At 42.2% G+C, this 23,944-nt stretch overlaps 1 protein-coding gene and 1 long non-coding RNA gene across 10 annotated transcripts in view; one reads left to right on the top strand and one right to left on the bottom strand.

Moving 5' to 3' along the window:
* KLHL5 (kelch like family member 5) overlaps nucleotides 1-23,944 on the top strand; it is a 97,324-nt gene that overhangs the window by 28,243 nt on the left and 45,137 nt on the right. Inside the window, exon 1 of one of the 9 annotated variants that reach the window (XM_074951533.1) lies at nucleotides 18,090-18,496. The exons of the other annotated variants lie outside the window; for them this stretch is intronic. Within the exon in view, the coding sequence (XP_074807634.1) occupies nucleotides 18,114-18,496 (383 nt within the window). The 5' untranslated portion in view covers nucleotides 18,090-18,113. Of the gene's footprint in view, nucleotides 1-18,089; nucleotides 18,497-23,944 lie in introns of those variants that run through there. 9 annotated transcript variants of the gene reach the window in all.
* On the bottom strand, nucleotides 13,426-17,379 carry LOC141986713 (uncharacterized). Its single transcript, XR_012639351.1, has 3 exons — nucleotides 17,192-17,379; nucleotides 14,398-14,507; nucleotides 13,426-14,136 (listed from the first exon to the last, which is right to left on the bottom strand). It is a non-coding gene; the product is annotated as an uncharacterized LOC141986713 (long non-coding RNA).

The following is a 23,944-nucleotide window of genomic DNA, read 5'->3' as shown; positions in this document are numbered from 1 at the left end:
TTGAAAAAGAAAAATAAATTGAAAAGGAGTACTTGTGGCACCGTAGAGACTAACCGATTTATTTGAGCATAAGCTTTCGTGAGCTACTTGCATCCGATGAAGTGAGCTGTAGCTCACGAAAGCTTATGCTCAGATAAATTGGTTAGTCTCTAAGGTGCCACAAGTACTCCTTTTTCTTTTTGCGAATACAGACTAACACAGCTGCTACTCTGAAAAAAATAAATTAATAGTCCTACCATTCAAAATCCAGCTGAAACATCTCTGGGGCTATTAACTCTCAAGAACAACACCCTCTGGAATAACTTCTTATTTAGTCTAACTTCCAGTTTAAAAAAAAAAAAGTATATACACTTCATTAGGTACTGAGAGAGAAGGTGAGAAGATATGGTTTTCAAATGCCAATGTTTGATAATCTATAGTTATATGCACACACGGTAAGAATTACACATCTCTTAACTGCTAATGTGCAGACTTAGTCGTAACCAAATAGAATCCTTCACTAAATGTTTGAGCTGATTCACAATATGTTGGTACCTAATCATAATGCACATGTTTAAATACTTCTGAAGCAAATATGGCTTAACTATATAGATGTATCTTAAATGATTGGAAATGTGTATTTTGAGATGCATGATTTTAATATCTCAATCTCAGAAAAAGATGGAGTTTCTGTTTGCTTTACTGCAGGTTTTCCTGTATGGGAATTTCTTGATCTTTGGGTGCAGTAAATTCTATAGGGAGGAATCATAACTGACTGGCTGAAGTTTTATTTGAGAAATTGGGAAATTACTATTATTGATCCATAGTGCCATATTAAAATTATGACCTATTTTAAAGTTGGCAAAGTAGTATATCGTAGTTGGAAAAAGAATGAGTGATACATGTAGATACAGTATCACCTTTTTATCTGTGTAATGTCATAAAGTGCTTGAAAACTTTTCAGAACTAAGGAATTTTAATCACTATTTTCAGGTACATGTATAAAAAAGAATTTTTAACTGTGGTGTGGATAGGGAACATTATCTGGTAGCTATATCAGTCTTCAGAGGAGCAACACCACAACTAGATAACCCAGAACTAACACATTGTTCTCTTGTTTTTCTTGTAGTTACTCTGGAGACAATCGTTTACAGTACTATTCTGAAACACAACCAAAAATAAATATGTGACCAAAACAATTATATCCTCAACCATACATTTTAAGGCTCTAATATACAGGTGATGTCCATAAATACCAGGCTGTGTAGGATAGTGTGGTTAAAACTACTAACAGTGCACAGATAGAATTAGAATGCCTTGTTGGGGCAGTACATTATCCCTTTATAATACTTATGTGATAAAAATACACGAACATGGGTTGGCATTAGTTAGGGTTAGCCTACTTTCAGCACAGACACCATTCTACTCTGTGGAAGATCAATGTAGGGAAGGGAGCAGACTGAAGCAGGTGTGGGTCTGTGACATGGATAGAGGTGGGAAGGCAGCAGGAGAGCTAGTTGGCCTACAAAGATCAAAATTTCATCTGTCCTCAGCCCTGTTTACCTACTTCGGGCAGGTGCTAATTTTAAATCTTGAGTGTTCAATCCACATGCTTAATGGGAGTTTGACAGGCATCAGAAAGCTAGGTAATATTATTTGGTGTAGGATATATAATCTCGTATGTTTACTTTTATAAAAATTTAATTGTGCGTAGAAGACTGGATAACATGTAATGATTTTTGGATTTTCATGTATATCTCTATATAACTGTAAATTCTTTATTGTGACTTTTGAGGGGAGAGGAGGGAGACTTTTCTCCATCAATCAGGAGTTAATGCACAATAAAAGTCAAGCTGTTCCTAAAATTCCATAATTCTGTATCCTAGAAATTAGTGAAATGTTAACTCCATAAAACGGATATAAGTGCTTCATTACTATTCTTACCGTGGGCCAAAAAAGCAAACTCTGGAGAATCACAAAACTGTGGTTTCACCCTGATCAGAGTAAACCTTGTCATGGAACAAGTCTCAGCAAGGACACCACAGAAAGTAGACAAGTTTGAAAGGAAACAGGAAAGCACAATCAGTTATTTCAAAATAAATAGCATAAATTTATCCCTACCATTTGGTAGTGTTATGCTGGTAGATGGTGTTGGCTGATCTCAATCACAAGCCAGGTTAAAGCTGATGGGTGTGCAAACTAACTTTCATTCAGGTTAAATTGAAGGAGCAATTAAGTACCCTTCTGTGTAGTGATAGGTGGAAACAGAACTGCTACCCAAGGCACTGGGTCATATGGCAAGGACTGAGAAAGAGGCAGATTACATCATATCTGACTACTGCTGGTTGCACCTTTTGCTAGTTGCAAAACACTAGGGCTGGAGGATTGATTGGTTGTATCTCTGTGTGTGATGAGCAAAAAGCCAGTAGAAAGTGATAGAAACATTTGTGAGCATGCACAAAAGGGGCAACAGTTCTGAATCTAATTGATATTATATAGGTGTAGTGCCCCAATTGATTAGATTTATATTGTTGAAAACAGTTATGTACATGCAATATCTACAATAAAAAAAGGTTTAAAAAAAACAGTGATGCATAGATAATGGAGCAACTACTGTTTTGTACTGCTTTATAAGTTTTCTTCATCATCACAAATCTCAAGGAGAGAGAAGCTTAGCTCAAGGGTGTGAAAAATCCACACCCCTGAGTGACATTGTTAAGCTGACCTAAGTCCCTGTGTAGACAGCGCTAGGTTGATGGAAAAATTCTTCCATCGACCTAGCTACAGCCTCTTGGGGAGATGGGTTACCTATGCAAACGGGAGAATCTCTCCCATCCTCATAGGTACTGTTTCCACTGAGACACTGTAGTGGTACGGCTGCAGTGGCTCAGCTGTGCTGCTATAGCATTTTAAATGTAGAGAAGCCCATAGCCTCCTTGCAGATTGAGTGCCACCTGGATCAGTCTCTGGCAAGGTCCTTAAGGTGGTCTGGGTGGATATTCAGTTTATGTCCATCATTTGTGATCTTATTGTGCTACCAGAGCTTTTTGTAACTGTGATCACCGGCTATGTAATGGTGTCGTCCCCGTATTCCCCCCTCCCGGCTCTATGGAGATAGGGTAAGCGGATGACAGGAGCATGGGGGGAGGGGGACACCCTGATATCAGCCCTCTTCCCCTTCCTCCCCCCCCGCACAGCAAGCAGGAGGCTCCCTGAAGCAGCTTCAAGGCAGAGGGCAGGAGCAGCACGTGGCAGTAGGGGGAGGGACAGCTGAACTGCTGGCAATTGATAGCCTGCTGGGCAGCTGCCGCACAGGGAACTTCGGGGAGCTGTTAGGGGGCTGCCGGTCCGCCCTGGTTCCAAGCCCCCACCAGCTAGCTGCAAAGGGCTGCTCTTTCTGTAAGCAGTGGACAAAGCAGGCGGCTGCCAAACAACGTTATAAGGGAGCATTGTGCAACTTTAAACGAGCGTGTTCCCTAATTGATCAGCATGGTAAAAATGAAACAATGTTAACCCAGAGGACTTTAAGTGAGGAGTTACTGTATCTGCACACCTTGCTCCCACTCATCCTGGCCATGCACCCTATACGCAAGAGTTTAGAATGTTTTTAAGCAGCAGTGTCCACTGGGGCTGCGCAGACATCCTGTATGCCCTTGCACTCCCCTTTCAGAGGGCATAAAGGGCACAGCAACCCCAATTGCCATTCAGTTACTTCTTACTGCCCATGGCAGAGAGTTGGCAAAACCCAGTGTCCTCTTAGCTACTGTCCTATCTAGAGTGTACTCCTAGTTATTTTTGTCTGTTGATATTTTGTTCAGCCCGGTGGTGATGGGTGGGTGGGAAATTAGGATTACTGAGTCCTGATATCAGGGCTAATTAATTTATCAGCCTTGTGTTCGAACCCAAATCATAAGGTTTTAAAACCTGTCCATTTGATGATGCAGCAATGCCTTTAAATGTTAGGCATGTTAAGTGTCTGTTTGGGGGAAATCCATATTCCTGCAAAATGTATGGTTTCTAAATCCTTTTCAAAATGCATTCAAAAACCCAGAGAGGCATGGTTGAAGCTATTTTTAATGGTGATGTTCATGAGAGGCACGTCAGACTCTGAAGCTCTTTTGAGAGAAGAAATTCCTGCTCCTTCTGCAGGTGAGCCATCAATAGGAGATTGCACTCTGGGGTCTGTTGAAATGGAGAGTTCATTTGTCCTCTAAGCCATCAAAGACTGTCTCAGATTCCATTGGAGCAGTCCATGAAAGAAAGGACCACAGTTCTGAGTCTGACTCTCAGTGCCATTCTTTGTCTCTGATACCAAGTAATAAGAAGCCTGAGAGTTGTCACTCCAGAGACCAGGCCTTATTTTCATCATATTCATATTGGCAACAGGAAATGGTGTTAACGATGTTCTGTATAGTGCTGACATCAGCCTTCTATATTCTTGACCATGCAATTTTCCTTGTTTGGTTACTATACCATTCTAAACTGGTTCTGCTCTTTAAGAGGTTTGGGCAGTTGTTCAGCTGCTTGAGGGATCTCTTGTGGGATGGGGTTCCACAAAACTTATCCTTTTGGCTCAACACTGTGAGGCTTTTAGAGAAGATAGTGACATGATTTGGGTCGTTGTCTTACTGGAATGCAGATGACACATACATATAGGTCTAATGAAAGAAAGATAAGTTTGTTCAATAGCCTTAGGCTTTCCCAGTGCCAAGCTGGAACCGAGGCTTGTGCGACAGTGAACAAGCTGTGGCCTGACTTACATCTAAAACTTAGGTCAACCTAGCTACATCTCTCAGGGGTCTGAAAAATCTACACCCCTGAGTTAAACCAACCCAAGCCCTGGTATAGGCACCCCTAGGTTGTTGGAAGAATTCTTCCATTAACCTAGTTACTGCCTCTCGAGGGAGTTGATTTACTACAGCAACAGAAAAAACCCCATCTATTGCTGAAGCAAATGTCTATGCTACAGCAGTGTAGCTGCAGTGCTGCTGCTGTAGCGCAGACATAGCCTCAGTCTCAGCAAGTCAGATGTTGGGGGAAGGAATTTAAAGGGAGTGCAGGAGTGGTTGCCTCCACCCTTATTATAAGGGTGTTTTTTCCATCTTTTTTCAAGGGTTTTGCAATTTGGCGGTGTTCTTGGACATTTATCTACTCCGAGAATTTGTCAGTAGGTAGCACTTGCTGAGTTGTTTTTTTGGTTTGTTTTTGTTTTTTGTTTTTTTGAAATCTGTGCCTGTCTAGAAATGTGTGAAACGTTTCAGAGGCACACCTCACCATGGAAATATCCCTGCTTTTTTGATTTCTAGATTGGTATATTGCAGCACAACCCATGTTTGGCTATAGCTGAAGATCACTTGAAAGCTAGAGATGATGGAGAATATGCCTGCTTACCTCTTAAGGGGTATTGGCTGCAGGGAACATCCCCTGTATTCAGGGGTGAAGTAACACAGAAGATGGAAAGGGAGGGGCCTCGGGTGGAAGGGGTGGGGCTGGGTGTCAGTCTCCCTCAGCCAGCCCATCCGTGCTGCCTGGCCCGGGCTGCCCGGGGCTCCGTTGGCAATTTAAAACGGCCCAGGGCTCTGGCTGCTGACGGGGCGGGCGCGAGAAGGGGCAACGCTTTAACGTCAGCTGCTGGTAGGCCGATACTGGGGGCCACTTCTTGTCGGTACACTGTACCGGCCCGTACCAGCCTACTTTCACCCCCAACTATATTCCTGTTTATTTCTAGGTGCAGGTCAAGATGCTTGTACTTGGATACCACTGTGATATATAGATGAACTTAAATCCATATAGCCTTATATGCCTTAGACCCCGGCTGCCATTGCTTTTCTCTCCAGAAGCCGCGAAAGTTAGCTGAAATGCTAGATTTAAACATATGGGACTAGTAGCCTGGCTTTCTCTCATTAGAGATCCCTTAACTCTAAAATATGCTTTCTCCTTCCCTTCCCCCATTACTGGTTTGTCAGAGATGTCGTCTATCCTTTCTTTTCTTAAGCTTTTACTCATGAGGTTGGTTTGGATAACAGTGGCATGTTTGATTTTAAGAAAGTACCCTTTCCTTTCTTGCATCTTCAGAGGCAGAAATGTTATGTCTCTGTTAAAATTTGTAGACATGTCCTGACATATGTTATAGGATTTATTTTTCTTATATGAATAAGATGGAGAGTAGAGCAAGGTCCAATTGCTGCTCTACGAAGGTCCCTTCATGGTGCCATAAATCTGAATGCTGTCTCTGCTCTAAACAAAGCTCCTTCTCTTTTTGAAGTCCCTCTCAGGCTGTTGCCATTATCCTCTGGGTGTAGCAAAAAGGAAGCAGAGAAAGGAGGACAGAGAGGGCTTTTTTTCTTTTACCGTAATCACTTGCCTTCAGACACAAGTAGGTTTTTTGTCTGTATATAACTACTTTCTTTGGATTAATATTTTAATCTGATTTCATATTTGTAAATGTCTACAAAAATAGTTTTGCAAGCCTGGTAACGTTCCAGAGTGTATTTGATCAGTTACAAACATCTGAAGTATGCTGAGGCACTAATCTATGCCTCAGCATAGATGCCTCGTGTTTGTTTGCAAATACTGGCAGTTGAAAATATTTCTATCTTTTTTATCAATTTTTTTAAAAGTTTAATTATGTTCTAAAGTTTGAATTACAATATCATACAGTAAAGAGCGATCTTTGGAATTAGGAGAAACTAATCATAGCAGTTAAAATAAGGACTAAAATAGGGACTTTAATTATATTTTGATATTTTCATTTAGTTGACAAGTAAATATTAAAATCTTCTAATGATCAGCTGAGTCTTTTATCTCTCAGGCCTTGACTTGAAGGACAAAGGAGCTGGTCAGGATAAACAGATAATTGTATAATCCATTTGACAGAATAATCAGATTGAAAATATAGTATTTGATGTTGCATTGGTGTTGGATGATGATAATATAATTGTGTAAAGCCAAAGGGTAGCAGTAGCAGCAACAGGAAAAACACCTGAATAGAAGAGTGCTGGTTTTCAGATCTTGAAAATGCTTTGGTAGATTTTATATATTTCTGTTCATTTGGAGGTTTAATTTTAGGTACTAATTTCCTAATAGAAAATTAATCTAAGATAATAAATACCAAATAATAGAGACTTACCTTTTTAATGGGTGTGTATATATATTTATTTAGATGTATTAAGTCTGCTCTAGCACTGTGGGTACTTCGCATCCTTATGAAAATGCATATACAAAATTCAAATGGATTACTATCTACAAAAGTCTAGCACAAATAAAATCTCTCCTACCTCTGCTCATATTCTAGCTATATTTCTTTAGATTGACTAGTTGAGGTTAAATAGCATCCTGCTGACATGATCTCCTTAGCATAAATTTTGTGTCTACGTTGTAACTAATTATATTGGATTATCACTCTTCAACACTTGGACAAGTGAAGCAGGCCATATATATTGTCTTAAGAATGTGAGTGACCTGAACTCCTTTTTAAATTTTTTTTTTTAAAGGGCCAATATCTTTTCTTCTCCTTCATTCTGATAAATTATTCTTGAGACCTTTTTGTGGGAAGTAATTTATTAAAACTGTCTTGCTGAATTCTTTCAGTTATCAATCTTGTCCTCTAGTGCAAGTTTAACTATAGTACTATTAGCGCCAATCTGAATTGTTCCGAATGCAGAATTTGGTAAATTAAGCTCCCAGTCATGCACATACTTAAATGTTTGCAGAACCTTGCTCACTTGAATAGTCCTGTTGAAGTTTATAGGACTAATCTTGTGACTAAAATTACGCATGCGCTTAAGTGTTTACAGGCTCAGAGCCTCATGCTTTCAAGAAAATCAGTATTCTATTATCAGTTGATTTGGTGCCTGTCAAGTTCTAGGGAAGGGGTTTTCTAGGGAAAATTTATCAGGACAAATTTTTTGGTGGCCTCAGAGTGTGGCCACCAACTCTTGCTGGTGACCACTCTCAGACTTTTTTCCTGAAATCCTTGATTAGCTTTAGGAAAACCAAATAAATATGCATATATACACATTCAAATCATTGTAATTTATTTATTGCTAGCTAGTAAGTATGTTGTGAAAAGTGATTTTAACAAAAATACAAGTATCACTTTTCACAGCAGATTTACTCAGCCCTGGCAAGCCTGGGGACAAATTAAGCCCTGGATGGAGGGTTGGGGGAGGCAATGGGGGCCAGAGGAGATGGGGGTTGGAGGGCTGGAGCCTGAAGCCCTGCGGCCAGAGCCCGAAGCCCCATGGCTGGAGGACGGGGTCCAGGGATGGACCCTGAAGCCATTGGCCGGAGCCTGGGGCCTGCCACTGCGCAGCCAGAGCCCAGGGCTGGAGCCTGAAGCCCCACAACCAGAGCCTGCTGCGCTGCCACCCCAGAGCTGAAGCCCAAAGCCTGAGCCCCACCACGCCTGGGAAGGTGGGGAACTCACTGGCTGCCTGCTCCTCCAGCGTTGTGCCCCAGGTGTCTCCAGAGGGGGGCAGGGCCCAACCCCTGCTGCTGACCCCAGCATCCAGGAACAACAGAGAGGGGGAAGGGGGTTCTACTTTGCCCTCCCCCCCACACCCCATCGCAGCCCAGGAGGTTGTGGCTGCCAGAAAAGCCCCTGGTGGCCGTATGTGGCCACGGTGGCTGCATTTGAGAAACTCTGTTCCAGGGTATCTCCACAGTAAATATATAAAACTCCCACTACTTTCCACAGTATTATGTTAACAAAGAGAGGACAATGTGCCCTTAGGTAAATTATATGCTTTTTTATGATTTGCTATAAAGTAGAAAATTATACGTTTTTGACTTTACTATGAAAAGACTTGTTTAGGCATAGATTCTTTGGTCTGCAAGTTAAAGGCCACAATCTTTCAAAGACTTACACACATGCTTAACTAAGCACTGCGAGTAGTCTCATTAAGTTAAGTACATGTGTATAGGCTTTGTGGGATCAGGCCCTCCAAGGGTATGACTACACTACAGAGATTATACCAGCATAGTTACTCTGGCAGAATCCCGTGGCGTAAGTGCAGCCTACACACACGGAAGGGTTTTTCCATTGGCATATGAACACCACATTCCTGAACAAAATTTTCTACATTGACGGAAGCAGTCTTCTGTTGACATAGCTGCATCTCCACTGGGATTAGGTCAAGGGTGGGCAAACTACAGCCCGCAGGCCAGATCCGGCCCCTCAGGGCTTTGGATCCGGCCCGCGGGATTGCCCCCCGTGGTGCTGCAGGCCCCACGTCACTCTCAGAAGTGGCCGGCACCACGTTCCTGGGTCCCCGGGGAGGGCAGAGGGCTCTGTGCATTGCCCTTTCCTCCAGGCACTGCCCCCTGCAGCTCCCATTGGCCGGGAACGGGGAACTGCGGCCAGTGGGAGCTTTGGGGGAGGTACCTGGAGGCGTGGCAAGGGCAGCATGTGGAACCCTGTGCGCCCCCGCCCCAGGGCCTTGCAGGGATGTGGTGCCGGCTGCTTCCCGGAGCGAAGCGGCGCAGCATGGGGCCAGGGCAGACACGCAGGGAGCCTGTCCTGGCCCCAGTCCGTGCCACTGCCACCCCAGAGCCGCTTTAGGTAAGCGGCGCCGGGCTGGAGCCCGAACCCATTCTGCACCCCAACTCCCTGCCCTATGCCCCCTGCTGCACCTCACATCTCCGTGTACCCCAACTCCCTTCCCTGAGCCCCCTCATACACCCCGCACCCCTCCTCTGCCTCAGTCCCTTGCCCTGAGCCCTTTCCTGCACACTGCACCCCCTCCCACACCCCACACTCCCTCCCGCACCCCAACCCCCGACCCTGCATACAATTTCCCCACCCAGATGTGGCCCTCGGCCCAAAAAGTTTTCCCACCCCGGATTAGGTCATCATAGCTGTGTTGGTTGGGGGTGCATGTTTTGTCATAGCTATGCCGACCTAACTTTTTAAGCAAGTGTTAACCAAGCCTGCAAAGTTACTATACAAATGGCATTATGGCATCGTGTGTGTGTGTGTGTCTCTCTCTCATATCAAATATGCTCAGTTTCAAAGTTTAAAAAAAAGGCTTTTCCCCGTAACTTCGAGTACTACAAATTCAACTAGGCTCTGAGAATTAAGGTGGATTCTTTTCTTTTTGTGTTTTCTCCGTAATAAAGGTTCTGCAAACTAAATGTAGGCCATTAGTTGTTTCTGTGCAATCCTGTTAATTTACATTGAAGATCCTGGTGAAGTTTATCTAATCCAAATGCATATATAACATCCTATTACAAAAAACTGTGGATTATGATTTCATATAATTTAGGCACAAACTGTTAAATGCTTTATTATCATTTTGGGGGAAATTGTGTGAAAAATCTAAATTTGTGTAATATCAATTTGAGGGAAGTCAAGAAAATTGAGAAAAGCTTTTGTGCTTTTGTTATTTCATAATACAACACAATTTATTCTCTTATCTTTCAAAGTGACTAAATCCACAACCTTGTGCCAGAAAAAGCAGTAAATTGGCAGGAATTCCCAGTAAGTCAGTAGAAAGGGCTAAAAAGCACTAGAGCTGGCAAGTCTGCTATTATCTTTACTTGATTTGCACAGGAGTGATTCGAATGTAAAGAAATTACTTTGTTGATATGAACAAAAGATAGAATCCAGGTCAGTCTCTTAGTTGTGTTGGCTTTGTCATGCTAACAGCAGCTGTAAAACTTATTGCTGTAAAACTTATTATGACTTTGGTAAGGCAACTCCCATCTTTTCATATGCTGTGTATTTATACCTCCCTACTGTATGTTCCACTCCATGCATATGATGAATTGGGTTTTAGCCCCCGAAAGCTTATGCCCAAATAAATTTGTTAGTCTCTAAGGTGCCACAAGGACTCATCATTGTTTTTGCTGATACAGACTAACAGGGCTACCACTCTGAAAAAGAGAAATAGTTGCTCTCCCTCTTGGGAGTCATGGGGAGGATACTCAGCCAGCATAGGTAGCCGGAGGGAGAGAAGAGGAGAGCGAGGACTTCATTCATTCCTACCTCCTAAAAGTCTGCTCCAGGTGAGGGAGAGAGGGCACCAGTTGTTCAGACCCCCCTTTCAATCTGGGGAGAAGAAAGATACTTTGTGGGAGTGGAGGAAGAGACGCATAGAGTTCCTCGCGGGGTTCGGGAGAACAGGGGACTCTGCTGTGGGGGAAAGGAATGGGGGCAAATAGAGCCCATTGTTTGGTGGGATGAATGGGGGACTCTGCTGTCGACGGGAGGGGGAAAGCTAGAGGAATAGAGCCCCTGGCATGATGTGGAGAATGGGGGAGGGGCGCACACAACTCCTGGCAGGGTAATTGGGGAATCCTGGTATGGAGGACATGGGGGTGCATAGAACACGTCATGGTGGTGGTGAGATAGGTGGACCCTGGCATGGGGGAAGGTTGGAGAGAGTACATGGAGCCCCTGCCATTGGGGAATGGGGAGAATAGAGAGAATTTGGGGGAAGAAGGAATGCAGGTGGACCCAGAGCCCCTGGCATGGGGAAGAGAATGGGGGACCCTGATATGGAAGGAGGGAGGGAGCAAAGAACCTGTGCCAGGGGAAAATTGGGAGAAATTGAGAGAGTCCCTGAAATAGAGGGTCGTGGGAGCATGACACACAGGGAGCTTGTGTGGGGGAATGGAGGGATGCATGGAGCCCCTGGTACTTGCAATAAGCTCAGCCTACAGAAGCCATAAATTGCGCACCCCCTTTATATATTGGTATTCACTGACACTGAAAACTGATATACATGTCCAACAGAGAAAGGGGAATGGGTTTGATCTATGTTTTGTAAAACCTCATGTGACTTCTGTGTATGATGTAAAATAATCATTATCAAAAAAATTCCATGATACTACTCTGATCAAATGAAGTCAGCCACCCAACAAAAGCAGCAACAATAATCTCATCGTATTCACCGACTCAACCCTTTTGCTTCCCAACTGCCTAAAAAATAGTAATCTGGGCATGCTTCAAAGGCCAACAAATCTCGGGTCTGATGGATACAAATTGAGCAAACTGAAGCACTTCCATTGATTGTGACTATGATAGCAAGTGAAAGTGTCATTCCCTCAGTTACCAGTCCCTAAATAATTTTGAGCATTATGGGTTAAAACCAGTGCTTTTATCAGTTCAGATTCCAGAGGATTGTTGACCCACGTAGTCCACGTGGACTGGAAGTCACGCTCTGCCTTTTAAAAACCCTGAATATTTTTAAACGCGTTTTCCTGATTGCGCACCTTGGTGAGCTCACCTAGTAGCTCTCCTCTGTTGTGTGCAGCTGCCCAATTGACTATGCAAGCTCCATGCACTAGATGCACTCCTGCCTGGAGTAGACAGGAGGTATTGGATCTCCTGGGCCTGTAGGAAAGAGACTATGTAGGCACAACGATAGACCAGCTGTAGAAATGTGGACATTAAGAAAAGATTGCACATAGAATATATAATATACAAATAGTAAATGAAACCATGAATTCATACTTCTGTGGCTCTTTTGGGTAATGTTGATCGCTAATTTGGCTCCTTGAACCACTGAGGTCCGAGTATCACTGGTCTATTCAGTCCCACCAGCCAAGCACGGATGAGCCTGATGAAGGGGCAAGAACCTCAGGTAAGTATATGCATATATTTTTCCTTACAGTGCTTAAATGTAAAGATGGTGCCCAGCTCAGTCCCAAGTTAACAGGGCAAAAGTATCAACTTTTCACTGTTTTACTCATAGGAGAAGAGAGAGCAGTGTGACACTGTACGTAATATGTGGAACACTGTGATATTATTAATATGAGTGTTATAAAATTGCAATGAATTGTGCCGAAGATTCCGTGTAAGGTGTCAGGGAAATGTTATAATTTGCCCAGTATGATAATCTTGTTTATGTTTGTATCACATTTGTATTGTGATTTATAGATTTGTAGGGAATATCTGTATTTCAAACTTGTGCTGTGAATCTGGATGACACCCCCAAAAAGATTGGCACCAGCACTGCCTAGCCTGTTCGATGGCCCATCAACTGTACAATGAATCCACTGAAAGGAACTAGGGGATACACCTTATGAGTCAGCAAGCCATGTGGTATGCTTCTGGACAGAACTCTAAGGCTTTCCATGCTATGTGCTGTACAATTTGTGTTTGGGACACAGGAAGTACAAGTCACATGACAAAAGAATATAAAAGGCATCTAGCTGCATCATCTCCATTTTGTTTTCAGTCCTGCTTCTTACCTCTGGAGTAACTTTTTTTACAAACTGAAGCTCTGAATAAAGGACTGAATACCCATCCAAGCTGTGGGTATGTTCCAGAGGAACATTCATGCCAGCAAACTCACCAATACTGCTAAGAACCTGATATATGGACTTTGAAGTCTCTGTATGTATTTGATGGCTTTACCATTTAACAACTCTCTTCTTGTTCTTTCTTTTTTTCTTTACAATAAACCTTTAGTTTTAGGTGCTAAAGAATTGGCTGGCAGTGTGGTATTTTGGATAAGATCCAAACTAATATTGATCTGGTAACATGGCTGACATTTTGGGGTCAGAAGAACATTTTGTTTGTGACCAGAGTTTTAAATAACTTCTTGCTTACTGGAGCTATGTGCTAATTAGGAGCCAGAGAACTGGAATGCAATAAAGGGGCTGTGTGATTTTTTTTTTTTTTTTTTTTTTTTTAAACTTCTTGATAACCAGTGTGGGAGATCAGAAGTGCAGTTTGTGACTGGTTGGTGAGTTTAACTTCAGTGTTACTCCCAAAACTGGTGATTATCTGCTCTCCCTTTTGCAGTCTGTCCTGCTCTTGGCATTTTCAGTGAGGGCTGCCCCAGGCAGTACAAGCAGTACAGCGAAAGGCAGAACTATCTGGTTTTCATTCCTCTGTAGGGCTAGGCAGGGGGGCCATGTGGAGCAGTTTGTTTATGTACATAGAGCTGTCCCTTGTATTCTCCTGAGAGATCTTGATGAAACTTTCACAGAGATACTCAGTGATCCTCTCCTGAAGGTTTCTAGGGATGATACCTTTATTTTTTCCTTCTTGATAGGAAACTTTCCCACACAATTCCATGATGATTTCAGCAAGCACCATTGCAGTAAACAGGCTAGTGGCACGCGGCCAGGGTGTCTTCAGGGCACCAGCAACAGCTGTGCTCTCTGCCTTTGTTACCCTCAGGAGTATCAGCTAGTCACCACTGCCTGTTGAAAATAGTGCCAGTGTTCAGTGCCATTGCCTTATACTCGTATCTATGGATATGGGAGCCAAAATTTTATCATCTAATGCAACCAGCAATTTTTCCTAATGCAACCTCCTTCCTCCTCCCTGCTCTGGCAGGCTATGCTCACGATGGCTGGAGCTGGAGCTGGAGGGTAGAGGTGTTCTGAAGCTCAAGTGACAATAAGGATGTCTTATTAAAAATGATTATGGGAATAAGGGAAGGGAGTTTTGAAGAGTCTTACCTCTTCCTTTCTGTTGTAACTGTAAATACAGTGTTTACATCTGTCTTTCATCTGCAACTGCTGTCATTTGAACCTTGAGGTACCCCTCCACACCTGTGGAACATCTAACCCTGATGAGGAGAAAGAAGAGGACTAAGGAGGATATGTTCAGCAAGATCCTGCAAGCAGTGCTGCATCAGACTATGAACAGAGGGCCTGGAGGGTGAATATTGCAGACAGTATGTAGAAGGAAAGAGCAGACAGGAGAAACTCCCAGCAGGAAAAGGAGAGGGAGATGCACCAGGACATAATAGGGCTTCTCGGATAGAAAACGCAAGTGCTGCAGATGCTTGTTGACCTACAGGTCCAGTAGTCATGGCTTGCCCACCGGTTGCAGTCACTGGAGAACTCCAGTTTAGCAGCTCTCTACATCCCCCCCAACATTCCACGTGGCATCGCAAGTCACTTCCCTACCCCTACCACTCCACTCCAAGGAACAGTAACTCCAACCAAAGTTCACATATGCCAACTGTAGATCTCACAGATCAATTTATGTGTAGCTGAAATGGGCAGGGATGTTTTCTACCTTTCTAATTTTCAAGTTCTGTTCTGTTAATTTATTTTGGTAGTTTGTTTTTTTTTTTTTTTAACTGCATGTTTTTTGCACCATTTTTGGCATGCAGAAAATTTGTATTTTTTAAATAAATTCATTTTTATTACTTCACAACTTATGCTGCTAGTCAAAGCACCCACTACTTGTAACTCCCACCAGTTAGTGCTCGTTTCTTGGGCCTGGACACGGTGCTCCACCCTCTGCTGTGTGAAAATTATGAGATGGATGGCATTATGGGATGGAGAAAGTTGCATGATGGGAACTTGACTCCTTGCTCACAGGCACCTTTGTGTTACTCATTTCTACCCCACAACACATTGTGAAAATTTTTCAAAAGGCAGTGACCTGGCCAGTGGCGAGTGCCACACTGGAATACCTACCTGTGATGCACTGCAACCTACATAGACATAATCACTGCTGAGTACACACAGTACCAATGCAAGCAGCCAAGTATGCATGTGGACAAGCAATATGCAAACTGCAGCAGCTGTATGCTGATGTAACTTACATCAACTGAAGTTTGTAGTGTAGCACAGCCTCACTGTCTTTAATCATGGTTCTGATAAAATCCTTGCTGCACATTCTAATTGCTTCTCCCAAGCCACCAGGACCATCTCCTTTTTGTCTGGATTGAGAGTCTGCTAGCTAGTTTTCAACCAACCTCCAGTCTTACATAGTAGTACTCCTGGGGGAATTCTGCACCACTGCACATGTGCAGAATTCATGTCTCCCACAGATTTCTTCGTTTCCCTGCAGAAAAATCATTTTCTGATGGGGAAGCAAAGGGAAGCTGCAAAACCAGTCATGCACTGCTCCCCAGCAGTGCAGGTGCATTGTTTCAGGCATCCGGAGCAGCCAGGGAGAGGTAAATCAGTGGGGGGTGGGGGGCTGGGGACGCCCCAGCCAGTGGCTTCTACCTTGTGCCAGGCTTAGCTGCTATTTCTGGCACGGCTGGGGAGGATGGGACTTCCTCTTCCCCTGCAAGGAGCAGCCAGGGCTGGGTCAGACCCAGCCCCAGAAACCTCTCTAGGTGTAGGAAGCTCCGCATGGCCCTCCTTCCTGCTCCCATTGCTCCTCAGCCATGTATGGGGAGCTGCTCCCCCATCTGCCCAACTCCCGTGCATCTGGACCCACTTCATATCCAGATTGTCCCACTAAGCCTCACCACCTGCACCCAGACCCCCCACTGACTCCCCTAAACCTGAACCCACACCCCAACAAGCCTCACCCTCTGCATCTGGAGACCCCTTGTACCCAAACACCCCAGCCAAGCCCCACCTCCCTGCATCCAGACCCCACTTACACCCAGACTGCACCCCCACACTTGAACCCCCATCCCAGCAAGCCCTACCGCACTTGGACTACCCTGACTAGCTCCCTGCATCTAGACCATCACCCCACCGAGCAGCACTTGGACCTTCACCCCATCAAGCCAGCACCCAGAAACACCCCCCCCCGCTGAACCCTCCATACCCAGACCCCCCCTTGTTGAGCCCCACCCACTTTCACCTGGACCCCCCCTGTAGAGTCCCATTGCCTCTCCACCCAGAACCCCTACTACAATGAGCCCCTGTTCATCCAGATCCCCCCTGTACCCAGACCACCCCACCCAGCAGCCCGCAGCCAGATTGCCCCACACAGAACCCTTATCTCCCCACACTAAGCCCCTCCACACTTGGATCCTGCTGGGCTGAGCCTGCCTGCCTACATCTAGGGTGCTTGGCATGGAGGGGCAGAGCCCCAGGGTGTTTCTGGGGCAGGTCTGGCCCTTGCGTTGTGTCAGGGTCGGGTGCAGCCTCACTACCGAGTCCATGCCCCTGGGCGAGGGCTGCAGGGTGATCTCCCACCTCTGTGCAGTCAGTGACCTGTGCTCCCCACTGTCGTGCTGGTGCCTCCACATTTATTTATTAACCATAACATTTGCAGAATTTTAAAATATTGTTTGCAGGATTTTTATTTTTTTTGGCGCGGAATTCCTTCAGGAGTAAATATCGGCACTCCTGTAGCAAACTGTGATTTAAAATATCCCTGTTGTTTGACCCTCTATTTTCCAAAAACAAATAGAGAATTCTGACATGGGATTTTAAAAGTTAAATTACTGCTTATAAAATACATGTCTGGATAGCACTAGAGACTGAACTCCTTTCTGCAGAGAGAGTGGAAAAATAAAACTGCATCTGACCAGTGCACTTTAAGTTTTACCTGTAGGGTCCAGTTCTAGAGGTGAGAAGATAGTGTGGTCTTGATGCGCCTTGAGTCTGTGGTGCCTCTGACTCCTTGATGATGATCAATTAGTTGCAGCTGAGATTATGGTTTTCATGATGTGTAAATAGACTGAGACCATTAGCGCATTTCTCCTAGGCTGCTAAGCAACCATCAGTAATAACTTTCAGTCACTACAGACCCAGATTTGATTCAAACCAGCATGTCAAGATGAAAGGCTCTGTAACCCTTTACCAGTCCCCGAGCCATCTAGTCTGTTTGAAAAACAATTTGATGCATGTCTTGTAACTGGAAAGAAATAAGGAGTCCTTTCCAGTTCAGATTTTCCTGAAATAGAATCAGTATATTTTAGCCTGTTTTATTAGTGATTTCTAACAGTGCAAGAAAGTGTTTCATTTGTTTTTTAGAATCTCAGATTTTTTTTCCTATTTGTATTAGCAAGAGTTAACACAGTAGAGCTTCTGAGATGCAGCATAGGAATTACGTTCTCTGTCATTTGTGGTTTAAGAAAAGGGGGTGGTATTCAGCATTTGAAAGAGCTTTAATGAATGCTGTTAGTGTTTGTGAAAGCTAATGGTCAGAGGATGTGGAGGAAAGCAATAGAAAGTGCACTGGCTGCTTCAGTGTGACCTGATTAGCATTTTTCTTGATTGAGGTGACTGTTTCACCTTGTATTTTCATCCCAGTATTTTTCATCATCTCTTGCCATTTGTTTATATTCAGATGACATACGATTTTTAAAAAGTGCTTTTATGTATGTGAATGCAGTCCCTCCCAAAATTTGCTTGCCATATGCAGGAAGAGCATGTGTTTCTCTAGTCTTGGTTGGATGCACAAATCTTCTTTTATGTGCATTGCTTCTTGCCCTGTTGCCTAGACGATCACTTGCTTTCATTTGAGGATGTCTGGCTCTCGTAAAGACTTTGACGTGAAGCAGATTTTAAAAATCAGATGGAGATGGTTTGGTCACCAGTCATCAATCCCTAATTCTGGAATGGACAGCCACCGGGAAGACTTCTGGAACAGAGGAGAAAATGCAACAACTAATGGGACAAAGTTTTTAGATCCAGGTAACCTACCACTACGTTTGGCATCAATTGGTTACAGAAGGTCTAGCCAACAGGATTTCCAGAATTCACCTCCTTGGCCAATGGCATCCACCTCTGAAGTCCCTACATTTGAGTTCACAACAGAAAACTGTGGAGATGCACGTTGTTTTGATAGATCAGAAGCAGATGATGGAGCGAGTGAAGAAGAAAACGAATCGGACAGCAGTTCATGCAGGTTAATTGTTGTTTTCCTATTGGGGGAAATTAGTTGTCATTTGATGTCTTGAATGTCATTTGATGTTTCATACCTACAAATGTCAGCTATGATTTATCCTAGATTAAAATGCTTCAGAATTTTCTGATAGTTGCATTGTATCAAAAGTATAAAAATACTGATAACTGGCAGAGCATATAGTTGAATATATTTTCTATGACCAACTTAACTTTAATATAGCTAACGTATAGCAAAATTAATCTTTACAGCTGCTGAAAATAATACGCACACAACAGCTTTTCAGGGCTGTTTTTAATATTACTTTAGAGTAACATTTGTTCTGTGCTTAGCTGTGTTAAGAATTAGTTTTACACTAAATTAGAAAGAAATAATGTAGAGGTAAGATTTCTATAGCTCTGAAATCTTTTAAGTATTTTTGAGAATAAAAGATTCAATTGGAAGAAAATTATTTTAGCTATGAATCTGTTATAATCTCATGTGCATTTTTGCAGTGTTCTTCAATTGTCAATCTGGGCATATAAATCTGTATTTTAAATTCCATATTCATATGTTGATTATGAAGCCGAATGTGAGTACAACCTAAAGAAAAAAAAATATTTACTTCATCCTTTGAAACTGATATATTGCCAACCAGCTTGTTCAGCAAACTAAAACATGAAAAGTGCCTTAAACTGATTGTGGCTGTGCTAATCAAATATCTTAAATTGTAAACCTAATTATGTCCATAAAATTATGGTAATAGTTTTGTTTCTGTCTTACATCTTGTTTCTGGTGCTAAAATAAATAATGTATTATATCACTATTGTTTTTATCAAAAGGTGTATGTTAATTGGTGGAAAATAAGTAATGTGTTATTTAATTTCTTTTTTTCTTGGTTATTACCAAAATGTCAGTTTATTTCCATTACATCCTTTATTACTTAGCTCAACTATACTACACAAAGTAACATGTCTTGCTGTGCTTTTTGTTGTTGTTGTAAATATTAGAAATGCTACAATAGCTAACTTGCCATCTCATTAATTTTCATGTTTACTTTCTAGCTTTTAAAATTATTTCGCAGTGACTTGATATTCTAAAGAGGTGTGACTATCTTTATTTAAAGGGAGCAGAGTTTTTATTAATAAGCCTATTAGAGATAGATCAATCTAGCTAATATAGTTTCAGTGTGTTGCATTCCCTTTGGAGAGTGTACCCATATATAGAAAATTTTGTTGGTGCGGGGCAAACAGACGAGTAAACACTGCACAATTTATGGTTTATATCCTTAACAAAACAAATTCTCTCTGTTTAAGAGTCAACATAGCATTTGCTTTTGTTGCTGAATTGGAAACATTTATCAGAATTATAAGGAAATGAAACACTGCATGCTGAGGCTTTATAAAAAGCAATTTAATCTTGCTGTAATAAGTATATTTAGCCATCAACAAAATGAGTTTCAGAGAAAGTACCTAAGAATCTTCTATGTGAGGTGATTTTCAGTATGTGTTTTTGTAAGCAATTATATGAACAGTTACTACAGATGACATGAATACATCGCCATTCAGTCTGTATAGATAGTGTATTTTTAATATTTTCAGAAACATCTACTCATTGAGTGCAATTTTTCTATGTACAGCAATACACAAAAAAAGAGGATATTCTCAAGGTGAAAACAATTGATATAAAAATCCATGTTTCATTCAAAGAGATCAATGTGCAGTCTTTAAAATTAAAGAGACATTTTGATTTGCAGAAATGGACAAGTACAGGAAAGGAACTGAAGTATGACCAATAAAACTAGTTAATAAAAATGGAGTATTACAATTATCTGTTTAAAGTATAGGGAGAATCTGTGTATAATCTTAATATTTTAATTTTATTTATGGTGGTTTAGTTCTGTTTTCTGTTTTGTTTTTGCAAGTAGTACTTATGTAGTACTAGAAACACAATTGAAGTACAAATCTTGTCTGGCTTCTGTATCCTTTAACAAAGTAACTGCTTCCTTGTTTTCTTGTATGTTTACAGTCGTAATCTGAATCATGTAGAATTATTTGCCTGATGTGTTCTTTGTATTGTGCTTTAACTCTTGTCATTACTTTATTTTCATTAAATGAGAGAATTTTAGGTAAATTATGGGTTCAATATGAAATGTCATTCCTAGTTAATGCCAATGATTAAGAAGTTGCTTCATTTAATCATTTGTTTATGTACACTTGCATCATCAAGATAAGGTGTGTACTAAACCATTTCTGCTACCTATCCTTTATAAAAGGTATGCAAGGAACCCCAAACTGGAATAATCTAAAAATACCAAACAATATGGCACATCAATTGACACAGTCTGACTGACGGAGCAGTCGGGAGCTCCCTCCTGCTTGTAATCATTTAATGTAAAGAGATTTAATAACCATACAATCAGTCTTCTGTGTATATTCTTCTAAAATACAATTTCTTATTTACTGTGTTCTTTTGGGTAGCTCAAAAATACTTTGTTGCTCTCGGACTTCCTTCCTAATATAAGAGCCCCATGTTCCCTTCGGTGGAAATAAGCCACATCTGGGAGTGGAAAATCCATTTTAACTCGGGTTTCAGAGTAGCAGCTGTGTTAGTCTGTATTCGCAAAATGAAAAGGAGTACCTGTGGCACCTTAGAGACTAACCAATTTATTTGAGCATAAGCTTTCGTGAGCTACAGCTCACTTCATCGGATGCATAGAAGTGGCTGTAGCTCACGAAAGCTTATCCTCAAATAAATTGGTTAGTCTCTAAGGTGCCACAAGTACTCCTTTTCATTTTAACTCAGTTTTTTTCATTGAATTCTTCTGTAAAAGAGGGAAGACTTGGCTGGACAGGCACGCATGTGCACACACATACCACCCACCCCCCTCTGTCATAAAGGAGAATGGGGTTCCAAGCCCACTGATCTGCAGAGATCTGTAGGAGAGAAATGTCGTGTGTGTGGAAAGTTCTTGCATCTGCACTCCTCTCTAGCTGAGTGCCATGTTGTAGGCCCTGGAAGCACACCATGATAGAAGAAATAGTCTTATATTCTGCATGTCTCCTCCCACCATGCCATATGGGAATATGTGGGCCAAAGCAGAGGGAAGAAAGGGATTTACATTGTTTCTGGTGTTATGAAAGTTTAAAATCTTAACATGTATGTTGGGGCCTATACATGAGATCCTTTTTGCTATTGATCCTCTCTTACACCTCTTGTAGTGCTGCTGAGTATTAACTCTTAAATACTGTAGGGTGTATCTTAGGGTTGCCAACTTCGTAATATTTAAAAACTGGACACTCCCCTGCCCTGCCTTTTCCTTCCCAAGGCCATGCCCCCCGTTTGCTCCTCTTCCCTCCTCCACTCCCCATTGCTCGCTGCTTTTCCCCTCTCTTCCCCCCCCTTTCCTCTCCCCCTCTGCTCGGTTTGGGAGGGACTCGCCTGCAGAGCTGGGTCACAGAGCAGCAGCTACCCTAGGCAGGTAGGAGGCGGCCCCGGCTGAGTAGGGGGTGGTACGGGTGATGACCTGGTGCCTCCCCGCCCGCATGAACCAGACTTTTGATGTCTGGTTAGTAGATCTGATCGGACACTGTCAGGTCCCCTTTTAGACCAGACTTTCCGGTCAAAAACCAGACACCTGGCCCCTCTAGTGTAGCCTAAGCATAGAGAGTTCATTTCACCTAGATATCTCTGGAAGATTGTTAGGGATAGCTTATTCAATGATTAAATAAATACAAATTAAAACATAATACCATGGAACTAACCAGATCTGTGCCAGACATCACTGATCAGTTTGCTAGTATATTGTGTCCTCCCCCCTACCCCTCACTCTATTGTCTTTTTAGATTGTAAATTCTTTGGAACAGGGAGCATGTCCTATGTGTTTGTACAGCACTTTGTGCAAAGTAGATCCACCCTGAAATAATGGTTGTTTGTAGATTTCTCAGTTGTGGATTTGTTTATATTAGGATGATTCTAAGACACTTAATACTAACTGAGGGACTTATAGAAGGAGTAAGTACTGGTTGTATTTCTCTGTCCTAAGAAATAAACCAAAATCAGAATAGATACACTGATAATATGAAAACAAATTTTCCCTTGTAAAACCGAAATTATCAGCATACATATAAGACAGTTCTCAGTAATTAAGGCAGTTATAGAAAGTGTTAATGTCCTGTTTGTCTTCAGAGAGGCCTCACATACATACAGGGGCTAAAAAAAAATCTTTTTTCTGGATTTTTTTCCCACCTGAGTCAGAAATTCATTTTAGCATTGTTCTATTGTGAAAGGTGTAGGTTGCTTTTTTTAAAAGACCTTTTTACTCAACAGGGGTCTGTCCCTCGTGTATCTTGTGTCTTACTCTACTGACAGATTTTGAGGGGTTTTGTTTTGTACTGCTTTTCACAATTGTCTTGTGCGTCTCTGAGATCTAGATGTCAGTGTCATCTCAGTCTTCACAGAACTAAAGATCTTTTTTAGTTCCTTCTAATCCCTTTCTATCAGCATTAAATCCTGGTCTCTAAATCTCAAACTCAATGTCATCTTTCATTCTTTTCTTCTTTTCCCCTGCTATCATGCCCCCTCTTCCCAAATATCCATTTTCCCACTAAAGGGTATTTGCTGCTTCTTCTGGGACCACTAAAATTTATTCTTTTCTTGGCATTCCCCTCTTTAAAACTCTTGCTCATGCCTTTATCATTTGTCAGTTTGGGTACTGTAAAATTATGCTTTTTAGCCTTCCTGTCTCTCTTCTCTCCAAAACAGTACAATTAATGTCATCTCCTTTTACTCTGTCCATACCACCTCCCTTCAATATTTGAATCCCTTCCCTGGCTTCTTATTTCTTATCTTATCAGACTGAAAGTGGTTAGCCATGATCAAAGCAAGTCTCATCTGAAAAATGTTTAGCACAGATGTGTACTGTTAGGAGCATTTTTGTATGTAGATGCAAGACCGTGATCTGGCCATTAGCACAATACCTTTCTGTAGTGTAGACGAGGCCTTAGTCCTCAAGTTCAAGGGTGTATATACTCTCTCTTCCCTTACTCTCTCCTACAACCACCTCTATTCTCATTTCCTCCTAATTTCCCCTTCTCTTCTCCCCCTCCCCCCCCCGAGTCTTAGTTCCTATGTTTCTCCTAGTCCTTGCTAACAATTCCAATATGGCTTCATGCCTGCATTCATGCTGAGCTCTAAATTTGAAAAAATCTCCTACTTCCTGTTTGCCAAATGCCTTCTCCTTCATATCCCAAGAATCCTTCCGACCTCATTCTCCTTTTCAACAAACTTTCCACACACTCTGTTACTTGAATTGATGTCTTGTTGATTTTTGATTGTGAACTGTTCTGGGAAGGAACATCTTATTCCATGTTTGTGAAGTATCATATAAATATTTGTCAGTTTACATATACTAATAACTCAGAAAAAGCTGATACCTTAAAGTTCCAGTGGTGAGTTACATTCCTTGCCTCC

This window comes from Natator depressus, chromosome 4, assembly GCF_965152275.1.
Source record: "Natator depressus isolate rNatDep1 chromosome 4, rNatDep2.hap1, whole genome shotgun sequence".
Taxonomy (NCBI): Eukaryota; Metazoa; Chordata; order Testudines; family Cheloniidae; genus Natator; species Natator depressus.
Note: the sequence above shows the minus strand (reverse complement) of the source record. Positions and strands in the feature narration are given on the sequence as shown.